This window comes from Littorina saxatilis, linkage group LG16, assembly GCF_037325665.1.
Source record: "Littorina saxatilis isolate snail1 linkage group LG16, US_GU_Lsax_2.0, whole genome shotgun sequence".
NCBI classification, from domain to species: Eukaryota; Metazoa; Mollusca; class Gastropoda; order Littorinimorpha; family Littorinidae; genus Littorina; species Littorina saxatilis.
This window is the reverse complement of record NC_090260.1, coordinates 2,656,778-2,669,277: the sequence shown is the minus strand read 5'-3', so window position 1 is coordinate 2,669,277 and position 12,500 is coordinate 2,656,778. Positions and strand designations below refer to the sequence as shown.

The window sequence follows — 12,500 nt, the reverse complement described above, 5'->3', positions numbered from 1 at the left end:
ACATGTTAACAACGTCTACATCTGTTGACCATAACAAACTGCCACCCACAAACATGTTAACACCTTCTACATCTATTGACCATAACAAACTGCCACCCACAAACATGTTAACAACTTCTACATCTGTTGACCATAACAATGCCACCCACAAACATGTTAACAACTTCTAAATCTGTTGACCATAACAAACTGCCACCCACAAACATGTTAACAACGTCTACATCTGTTGACCATAACAATGCCACCCACAAACATGTTAACAACTTCTACATCTGTTGACCATAACAATGCCACCCACAAACATGTTAACAACTTCTACATCTGTTGACCATAACAATGCCACCCACAAACATGTTAACAACTTCTACATCTGTTGACCATAACAATGCCACCCACAAACATGTTAACAACTTCTAAATCTGTTGACCATAACAAACTGCCACCCACAAACATGTTAACAACGTCTACATCTGTTGACCATAACAAACTGCCACCCACAAACATGTTAACAACTTCTACATCTGTTGACCATAACAATGCCACCCACAAACATGTTAACAACTTCTACATCTGTTGACCATAACAATGCCACCCACAAACATGTTAACACCTTCTACATCTGTTGACCATAACAAACTGCCACCCACAAACATGTTAACACCTTCCACATCTGTTGACCATAACAATGCCACCCACAAACATGTTAACAACTTCTACATCTGTTGACCATAACAAACTGCCACCCACAAACATGTTAACAACGTCTACATCTGTTGACCATAACAAACTGCCACCCACAAACATGTTAACAACTTCTACATCTGTTGACCATAACAATGCCACCCACAAACATGTTAACAACTTCTACATCTGTTGACCATAACAAACTGCCACCCACAAACATGTTAACAACGTCTACATCTGTTGACCATAATAAACTGCCACCCACAAACATGTTAACAACTTCTACATCTGTTGACCATAACAATGCCACCCACAAACATGTTAACAACGTCTACATCTGTTGACCATAACAAACTGCCACCCACAAACATGTTAACACCTTCTACATCTATTGACCATAACAAACTGCCACCCACAAACATGTTAACAACTTCTACATCTGTTGACCATAACAATGCCACCCACAAACATGTTAACAACTTCTAAATCTGTTGACCATAACAAACTGCCACCCACAAACATGTTAACAACGTCTACATCTGTTGACCATAACAATGCCACCCACAAACATGTTAACAACTTCTACATCTGTTGACCATAACAATGCCACCCACAAACATGTTAACAACTTCTACATCTGTTGACCATAACAAACTGCCACCCACAAACATGTTAACACCTTCTACATCTGTTGACCATAACAATGCCACTCACAAACATGTTAACGTCTACATCTGTTGACCATAACAAAATGCCACTCACAAACATGTCAACACCTTCTACATCTGTTGACCATAACAATGCCACCCACAACATGTTAACAACTTCTACATCTGTTGACCGAATGACTTCATATTTAGTATACATTAACTTCATGGCCATTGAGCCAAGCAGCATGTATAGAGTAAACTTTCTAGCAATTACAGACAGAATCATGGCATTTTTCATGTGGGAAAGCGTTCATGTCATTGATGAATTTTGCACGCAATTGTGCAAATGTAACTTTACAACGAAGGGGGTCATTTTCCCAGTCATTTGAGTTCAGCTTATATCTTCATAGTTGTTGTGCATGAACTTCGGATTCATTCAGTTTTCATTCTGAAGGTAAAATGATCCAATTTTTTCCGTCTCTCCAAAATGTGTTCCAAATTACACCTCCGAAATTGTCAATGATACCAACGCTTCCATGTCTAGGGATTGCCTTGAAACTAGCTAAAACTGCTTTCTTCAGATCACTGATTATTTGGGGGGGGGGGGGTAGTTTTTTTTGTATACTCAGACATTCAATTAATCAAAAAGGTACAAGTTTGAAGGATTTAAATTAGGTAAGTATGGTTACCGCTCATTGTGAGACCTCGTTCTATTGAGTCGACCCCCGAATTTGGTAACGCTTTTTTCAAAACGCGCACAAGTCAGACCATTAAATTTTAATCAACAACTTTGTGCAAATGTCATGCATAGGCAGAAGTAAATGTACACCAAATATGAAGCAATTTGGTCAACATTATGTAACAGTTATTAGCATGTTTGTGGGTGGCATTGTGTTGGGTCACCCTGTAAGATACATCGGTATGTCAGTCGACAGTAAAGTGCAGCGCACACACACACACACACACACACACACACACACACACACACACACACACGCACACACACACACACACGCACACACACACACACACACACACACACACACACACACACACACACACACACACGCGCGCGCACACACGCACACACACACACATACACACACACACCCACACAGGCACACACAAACACACACACACACATACACACACACAAACACACACACACACATACACACACACAAACACACACACACACACACACGCGCACACACACACAAACACACACACACACACACACACACACACACACACACACACACACATTTCAGTTATGGTGTTGTTGGTTATGACAATATGATAGACCCTACCAACACGTGTCATCAAGAGAAACAAGACGAATGAAAAGGATTAACACCGAACAATGCAACGCGGCAAGACCGCATACTCGTAGCATCGTCAGTCACCCGCTCACGGCAAAGACAGTGAAATTGACAAGAAGAGCGGGGTAGCAGTTGCGCTCAGAAGGATAGCACGCTTTTCTGTACCTCTCTTTGTTTTAACTTTCTGAGCGTGTTTTTAATCCAAACATATCATATTTATATGTTTTTGGAATCAGGAACCGACAAGGAATAAGATGAAAGTGTTTTTAAATTGATTTCAAAAATTTAATTTTCATAATAATTTTTATATATTTAATTTTCAGAGCGTGTTTTTAATCCAAATATAACATATTTATATGTTTTTGGAATCAGCAAATGATGGAGAATAAGATGAATGTAAATTTGGATCGTTTTTAAAAAAAAATTTTTTTTTTTACAATTTTCAGATTTTTAATGACCAAAGTCATTAACTAATTTTTAAGCCACCAAGCTGAAATGCAATACCAAAGTCTGGGCTTCGTCGAACATTACTTGACAAACATGTCAACCAATATGGTTGAAAAATGAGGGCGTGACAGTGCCGCCTCAACTTTCACGAAAAGCCGGATATGACGTCATCAAAGACATTTATCAAAAAAATGAAAAAAAAAGTATGGGGATATCATACCCAGGAACTCTCATGTCAAATTTCATAAAGATCGGTCCAGTAGTTTAGTCTGAATCGCTCTACACACACACATAGACACACACACACACACCCACACGCACATACACCACGACCCTCGTCTCGATTCCCCCCTCTACGTTAAAACATTTAGTCAAAACTTGACTAAATGTAAAAAAAATACACTCACTTGATGGAACATATGCAACCATGAAAAAAAACAGCAGCGTTAATGTTGGTCCTTGCATGGCTGCCATGGTGACCATAGTGACGTCTCCTTCAGAAGGCAAGCACCTGTGTATGTCCTACAAAGTGCTTCCCGTCAGATTGGCAGTCTACACGTCACGCAACAATGATCCGCTGTCGCGTGTTCTGGATGTGACGTCGACCGGAATTGAAAGAATATATTGAGTTATGATAAGTCACTGTTGCAGGCTCAGCGGTTTCTGTTGCTTTGTCAGAACCCACGGTGATTGCGGAAAAAGGCGCATGCGTTTTATTCAAAAGTAGATCGCACTGGTTATTTCTCTGAAGAGATTGAGACAAACTCTCACAAAAAGCCTGATACTCAGCGTGACGGCTTCGTTAAACAATCAACGTAATCGCGTGTAGAAGAAAACGCTTGTCCCATTGACAACTCTCGTCTAAATATAATCAACTACGCGGATGTCTTCGCAATCACAGTACTGAAATGTCTGTGTTAAGTCTTCGTCCCATCAAAAGGGAATGAATACACTCGTCCCCGCTGCATGTTATGTTGAATTCTTTACAAATACTTAGAGGAAACATCCTGCTCATCCAACCTTTATCACCCAAGCAAGAAGGAAAAAAAAACCCACGTTCCACGCCACAAGGCATAATTATATCTTCCTTGTTCAATCAAAGTGCTAAAGCCTTCGAACAGTGCCCGACGACAAGTATCGTGACAGCACTCCTAGAGTCATTGTAAGCAGTGCTATGCTCTTCTTGTACAGCTACGGTTATTTGTGTGACTTCTTCGCCTTTCTTCTTCTTCTTCTTCTTCTTCTTCTTCTTCTTCTTCTTCTTCTTCTTCTTCTTCTTCTTCTTCTTCTTCTTCTTTTTCTTCTCCGTCGTCATCGTCGTCGTCGTCGTCGTCTACTTCTTCTTCTTCTTCTTCTTCTTCTTCTTCTTCTTCTTCTTCTTCTTCTTCTTCTTCTTCTTCTTCTCCGTCGTCGTCTCCTTCCAAGCAATGTAGGTGATAATGTATGCTCCCCCAGGAACAACACAACATGTTGGTATGACAACAAGCAGCCAAGCATCGTATTTGTCATCATTTTCGAGGAGCAAAATTACGCATTGGTTGGGTCTTTGAGAGTGAATGTTTACAATCGTTGTCCTCGAAAACACGAATCCAAAGCCGCGACGGTTCCACACATCAAACAACCAGCCTGATTGGATGTTACTTTGACAATCCGCACATCAAACAACCAGCCTGATTGGCTGTTACTTTGACAATCCGCACATCAAACAACCAGCCTGATTGGCTGTTACTTTGACAATCCGCACATCAAACAACCAGCCTGATTGGCTGTTACTTTGACAATCCGCACATCAAACAACCAGCCTGATTGGCTGTTACTTTGACAATCCGCACATCAAACAACCAGCCTGATTGGCTGTTACTTTGACAATCCGCACATCAAACAACCAGCCTGATTGGCTGTTACTTTGACAATCCGCACATCAAACAACCAGCCTGATTGGCTGTTACTTTGACAATCCGCACATCAAACAACCAGCCTGATTGGCTGTTACTTTGACAATCCGCACATCAAACAACCAGCCTGATTGGCTGTTACTTTGACAATCCGCACATCAAACAACCAGCCTGATTGGCTGTTACTTTGACAATCCGCACATCAAACAACCAGCCTGATTGGATGTTACTTTGACAATCCGCACATCAAACAACCAGCCTGATTGGCTGTTACTTTGATAATCCGCACATCAAACAACCAGCCTGATTGGCTGTTACTTTGACAATCCGCACATCAAACAACCAGCCTGATTGGCTTTTACTTTGATAATCCGCACATCAAACAACCAGCCTGATTGGCTGTTACTTTGACAATCCGCACATCAAACAACCAGCCTGATTGGCTGTTACTTTGATAATCCGCACATCAAACAACCAGCCTGATTGGCTGTTACTTTGACAATCCGCACATCAAACAACCAGCCTGATTGGCTGTTACTTTGATAATCCGCACATCAAACAACCAGCCTGATTGGCTGTTACTTTGATAATCCGCACATCAAACAACCAGCCTGATTGGCTGTTACTTTGATAATCCGCACATCAAACAACCAGCCTGATTGGCTGTTACTTTGACAATCCGCACATCAAACAACCAGCCTGATTGGCTGTTACTTTGACAATCCGCACATCAAACAACCAGCCTGATTGGCTTTTACTTTGATAATCCACACATCAAACAACCAGCCTGATTGGCTTTTACTTTGACAATCCGCACATCAAACAACCAGCCTGATTGGCTGTTACTTTGATAATCCGCACATCAGACAACCAGCCTGATTGGCTGTTACTTTGATAATCCGCACATCAAACAACCAGCCTGATTGGCTGTTACTTTGATAATCCGCACATCAAACAACCAGCCTGATTGGCTGTTACTTTGATAATCCGCACATCAAACAACCAGCCTGATTGGCTGTTACTTTGACAATCCGCACATCAAACAACCAGCCTGATTGGCTGTTACTTTGACAATCCGCACATCAAACAACCAGCCTGATTGGCTGTTACTTTGACAATCCGCACATCAAACAACTAGCCTGATTGGATGTTACTTTGACAATCCGCACATCAAACAACCAGCCTGATTGGCTGTTACTTTGATAATCCGCACATCAAACAACCAGCCTGATTGGCTGTTACTTTGATAATCCGCACATCAAACAACCAGCCTGATTGGCTGTTACTTTGATAATCCGCACATCAAACAACCAGCCTGATTGGCTGTTACTTTGACAATCCGCACATCAAACAACCAGCCTGATTGGCTGTTACTTTGATAATCCGCACATCAAACAACCAGCCTGATTGGCTGTTACTTTCACAATCCGCACATCAAACAACCAGCCTGATTGGCTGTTACTTTGATAATCCGCACATCAAACAACCAGCCTGATTGGCTGTTACTTTGACAATCCGCACATCAAACAACCAGCCTGATTGGCTGTTACTTTGATAATCCGCACATCAAACAACCAGCCTGATTGGCTGTTACTTTGATAATCCGCACATCAAACAACCAGCCTGATTGGCTGTTACTTTGATAATCCGCACATCAAACAACCAGCCTGATTGGCTGTTACTTTGATAATCCGCACATCAAACAACCAGCCTGATTGGCTGTTACTTTGATAATCCACACATAAAACAATAACAATAACAATAACAATAACAGCACTTTATTGTCCATTAAAATATTACATAAAAATGGAAATTTTTCTTCGGCACACCCTGTCTGCCTGTAAACGATTATAACAACAATTGTATAGGACGACACACATAAAACATAAAACATAAAAGGGATACAATCAAATATGATATTGCACTATGTAAATTTACCCTCTCATATCACAGGAGTTGGGTTTCACAGCCGAGTAATCACATTACAAATATTTCCCACACACCTTCACATGTACACATTGTTTGTTTGTTTGTTGTTGTTTTTTTCCCAGCCGACCAGCCTCTACGTGATGCGAGAAGAATTTAAAATGGTGACTGCAGAAGGCAGGAATGACTTTTTAAACTGGTTTTTGCGTGCCAAAGGGACCTTATAACGTTTACCTGAAGGGAGAATTTCGAAACAGGGGTTGAGAGGATGGATCGGATCACGGACAATTTTGAGAGCTTTCCGCTTAATGGCAGCTTCGTAGAGACTGGTCAGCTGTCGTTGGGGTTGCCCAACAAGCTTGCTAGCCGTCGCAACAATGCGGTGGAGTTTAGCTTTGTTTTTAACATTTGTGGTACCATACCATGTCACAATGTTAAAAGTCAGTATGCTTTCAATCAAACTGCGATACACAAGTTCCATAACACTTTGATTGACATTAAAATATTTAAGCTTCCTGAGAAGAAAAAGTCGCTGCTGAGCTTTCTTATAAACAGCATGAACATGATCACTAAAAGTCAGCTTATTGTCAATTGAAACCCCAAGATATTTGAAGGTTTCCACAAGTTCAACTTCCTTGTCGCTTATTCTCACTTTTTGGGACCACAATTATCACTCTTTCCTCCAAAAATCATTTCTTTTGTTTTGCCTACATTCAACTGCAAGAAACTGGACTTGAACCATTCATTCAGAAGATCAACTTGGGTAAAATACTTTGACAAAGTTTCGTCGTCCTTCAGACGCCCAACGAGGGTCATGTCGTCTGCATATTTAACGAGGGCTAGAACTGGATCATTTAAAAGCATGTTGTTTGTGTAAATGGAAAAAAGGACAGGAGAGAGAACACAACCAGCCTGATTGGCTGTTACTTTGATAATCCGCACATCAAACAACCAGCCTGATTGGCTTTTACTTTGATAATCCACACATCAAACAACCAGCCTGATTGGCTTTTACTTTGATAATCCACACATCAAACAACCAGCCTGATTGGCTGTTACTTTGATAATCCACGTTCCACCTGAAGCTCTCACCCCTTCACCACCTCCCTGTGTCCCACGTGACAGTGTCATTTGTTACTGGTCAGTGATGCATTACAACTCGTGAACCGTATTCACTTGTTCCTATTATTAAAAAAAAAGAGAGTGCTGACTGTGACGGTTAAAACGGACAGTGGTGATATCTCGATCTATAATGTATATGCACCAAACCCAGTAGTTGAGAAAATAGATTTTTTTAACGAGTTACAAAGAGAAGTGGCTGGGTCGCTCGTTGAGAAAGTTATGGTTTGTGGAGATTTTAACAGTGTAGTAAATAATGAATTGGATATTGTAAGTGGTGCAGCACATGCACAGAAAGAAGTTACAGCGTTTAATACGTTTATACATTCCTGTATATTAAATGATGCATGGAGGTTATCTAATGCAGAAGGAAAAGAGTTTTCCTGGTCAAGGAACTCTGACTGGGTGGCGAGAAGAATTGATTATATTTTTATAAGTGATGGAATTGTAAACAATTGTCAAGAATGTTATATGTTTTCGGTTCCATACTCCGATCACAGATGCGTCTATACAGTAATACAGTGCTCAGAGGTCCTGGATTTTGGAAGTTTAATAATGAGTTATTACATGATCTGCAATATGTACAATTTATGAATTCGGCTATAGAAGAGTTTATGCGTGAGCAAGAACAAACGGATGTCCAGTTAAAATTGATATTGCTGAAGAGACAAATACGAGATGAGAGTATAGAATATAGTAACAGTAAAGCAATGAAAAGAAAAAATGATAAACTAAGTCTATATACAGAATTAAACGATTGTGACTTGAAACTAAGTCATGAACCTTTGAATGAATTATTGCAGGAAAGACGACACAAGGTTCGTTTACAGTTAGAAATACATGAACAGATTAGAACAAAAAGTGCCATGATTACATCACGAATAAAATGGATTGCAGAAGGGGAAAAAAATACGAAGTTTTTTCTTAATTTGGAAAAGAGTAGAGGGAATTCGAAGGTTATGAGTGTTTTGACCACAGAAGACAGAAATGTACTAACGGACCAAAAACGCATTTTGGAAGCTCAGAGAGAGCATTTTTTGAAATGTTATAAGAAAAAAGTTCCGAAAGAAGGTCTTTTTGGAAGAGTTGATACGTTTATTGAGGGAGATGAAGTGCCTCAATTAAATGATTTAGAGAGAGATAGTTGTGAAGGACTAATTACAGTGGAAGAAGCGGCTAGAACCCTGATGACATTAAATAACGACTCGGCACCAGGACTAGATGGATTAACGGTGGAATTTTATAATCGTTTTTGGGTGAAATTGAAATATGTTATTGTGAATTCGTATACTTATGCATTTGAGAAAGGGAACCTATCATATTCTCAATCCGCAGAAGTAATAACCTCAATACACACAGGAAAAGAACTCCCAAGAGAAAATTTGAATAACTGGAGGCCAATCACGCTAACAAATGCTGACTATAAAGTGTTGGCTAAATGTTTAGCGTTAAGAATGCAAAGTGTAGTTGACAGCATCATACAGCCTGACCAGGTTGCTTTTTTAAAGGGGCGGGACATAGCGTCCCTACTGAGAATGGTTGACGACGTGGTATACAGTGCTCAACAAAATGATATACCTGGAGCCATGCTTGCTGTTGATTTTAAGAAAGCTTTTGATTCGATATCGCAAGAGTACATGACGTATGTGTTTTCCAAGTTTGGGTTTGGCAACGAATTTGTCAGATGGGTAGAGATATTAATGAAAGAAAGCTGGAGCTGCATTGGATACGGTGGGTGGCTTAGCGAAGAAATTAGGATAGAAGGCGGGATTAGACAGGGATGCTGTTTTTTCTCCTTTGGCCTTCATGCTCGGTATTGAATTATTAGCCATTAAAATGAGAGGGAAAAACGGAGTTCATGGTATACCAATTAATAAAAGTGAAGATATTTATGCATTGTTGAAAATAGCGCTATATGCGGATGACGTGACACTGTTTTTACGAGACAGAGACGATATCAAACTTGCTTTAGACATTTCAAAACAGTTTGCAAGTATCTCCGGTCTTGAAATAAATACAAGAAAGACAGAAGCAATGTGGTTGGGATCGAGCATAGCGAGGGGTGAGTTATGCTTCGACTTGAACTGGAAAAATAAAATGAAGCTATTGGGTATATTTTTTCTGTAATAGTGTACCCGCATCAAACCTCTCAGAAAACTGGGAAAGCCGTATTGAAAACATGAGCCGAGTCATAAACACGTGGCATAGAAGGAATCTTGGATATTTAGGCAAAATTTGTATTATAAATAGTTTTCTCGTTCCACAATTAGTTTACGTAATGAGAGTAATTAATTTATCAGAGAAGGTGTTAAACAGAGTTACCACAATGTTGTACCACTTTTTGTGGAAAAGAAAAACTACCAACAAAAAAGCATTTGAAAAAGTTAAAAGGTGTGTGTTAAAATCTGATTTCGAAAAAGGAGGGTTGTGTATGCCCGACATTAAAATTATGCAGCAATCTTTTCTGCTGGAATGGATAAGAAAGCTGCATACGGCTACTGATACGGAAAAATGGTCATTCATCCCAATAGCGCAGTTTTCTCAACTGGGTAGAGACATGACTTGTTTTCAAGCCAAAGTAAAATGGAAGCAACTTAAAAAAAAGAACATGTTAATTTAGCCCATTTTTGGGAGGAGGCCCTAAAAGTCTGGACAGAGAATAACACCCACACAGAAATAGAGAACCCACTGTTGGTAACAGTCTGGAATAATAAAAACATTATGTATCGAAATAATGTGTTATTTTTTAAGAAATGGACTAAATGTGGGATCGCATTAGTTGGTGATATATGGGTTAATAACAGGCTGTTACCCCTAGAACAGATTAAAGTAAAAGTGGGTACTTATCCTTCAGTGATGTTAGAGTATAATGTGGTAAAGACTGCTGTTACATGCTCATGCAATCCAATGAAAACAATGTTCTGCTTTTCGACCATAAAGAGTTATTTACAGCACGTTCTTATAGATTACATTTAATAAGTAAAACTGAACACAACCCTTGTTGTCTGAATTTCTGTATGCATAAGTTTAATATAGAAATAACTAAATGGCATGGGCTCATCGTAAGGAATGTATCTAAAGAATCAAGACTGAGAGAATTGCACTGGAAGATACTGCATAACATATATCCGACTAATATTTTGCTGTGTAAAATGGGAATTAGAATGAATAACAAATGCTCATTCTGTCCAGATAAGATTGATTTTGTGGAACATTTCTTTTATGAATGTACTGCTATACATCCAATTTGGGAAAGAATTACCAATAAGGTATTTCAGCAGTATAATGTTAATATAAAAATTGATGTCCAAACAGCACTGTTAGGATACATGAAAACACCTGGTATGTCAAACAATTTAGTAAACTATATCAATTTACTTATTATTGTGGCAAAAATGTGTGTGGGAAAATTCAAATATGGGAAACCAATAGAAATTGTGTGCATGTTTAATTCAGAGTTAGATTTGCGACACATATAGACTGAGAATAATGGTAATTGTAAAATATTTTAATAAAATTGTCCATTATTGGTATGTGTCCATGATAGAGGTGAAAACATTAGGGCAAAAGAAGTAAATTTAAGTGTTGTTTTTTTCTTTTCTTTTTTCAACCCGTTATTTAGGCTGTTGATTTAAAAGTGTAAAAATTTGATTGATAAAAGAAAAAAGACCTATGAAGAAGGATGCTCCCAGCCGGAAGAAAAAAAAGAAGGAAAAAAGGCAAATAAGAAGGGTAATAGCAAAAACAACTTGTGAACATGATGACAAGTGTTCTTGTCTAAGACCTGCCGCATAACCAATGTGTATTATTCGTGTATGCAAATCCCACGTGAGTACTTCCTGCACCTTTAAACGCGAAGCACCTTGTTGTCAACAAATGTGTTCTTGCTCAAAAGATGGCATTGTTGGGGGTTACACTAGAATGCGGTTGTAGCACACAGTTGGAGATAGCATGCGGAAGTTAAACAGGAATAAAAACAGGCAACAAGAAGGATTCGTCGCTTATTCTGGTTCTCTGTTGACACAGGTTTTCATATCCTCTCCCTATCCCATCACACACACACACACACACACACACTCTCTCTCTCTCTCTCTCTCTCTCTCTCTCTCTCTCTCTCTCACTCTCTCTCTCTCTCTCTGTCTTTTTCTCTCTCTGTCTCTCTGTCTCTCTCTGTCTCTGTAGCTCTCTCTCTCTCTCTCTTTCTTTCTCTCTCTCTCTCTCTCTCTCTCTCACGCATAACAAAAAACTAAAACACAAACCAAAACGTGACAGCAGAATGTGATTTGGTGTGCCTGTGTCCCCCAGCCCAGACAGTTGTCGGGTAGCGCCGGGTGGGTAAGAGATAGCGGGGTAGGTCACACACATTCCACCCGGCACCACAGTCAATAGAGTGCGTGTTGGGGCGTTTGACGCGAACACTACCCCTTCTCTTGCTAAGGTCTTGTCACTGCTTGCAC

At 39.7% G+C, this 12,500-nt stretch overlaps 2 protein-coding genes across 4 annotated transcripts in view; one reads left to right on the top strand and one right to left on the bottom strand.

Annotated features, from left to right (window-relative positions):
• LOC138950189 (uncharacterized) overlaps positions 1-4,313 on the bottom strand; it is a 21,056-nt gene extending 16,743 nt beyond the window's left edge. For all 3 annotated transcript variants that reach the window (XM_070321935.1, XM_070321936.1, XM_070321937.1), the window contains exon 1: positions 3,511-4,313. In XM_070321935.1, coding sequence (XP_070178036.1) covers positions 3,511-3,586 — 76 coding nt within the window. In that variant the 5' untranslated portion in view covers positions 3,587-4,313. The remainder of the gene's footprint in view (positions 1-3,510) is intronic.
• Positions 1-12,500, top strand: part of LOC138950206 (uncharacterized) — a 596,636-nt gene that overhangs the window by 333,977 nt on the left and 250,159 nt on the right. The window lies entirely within an intron of this gene.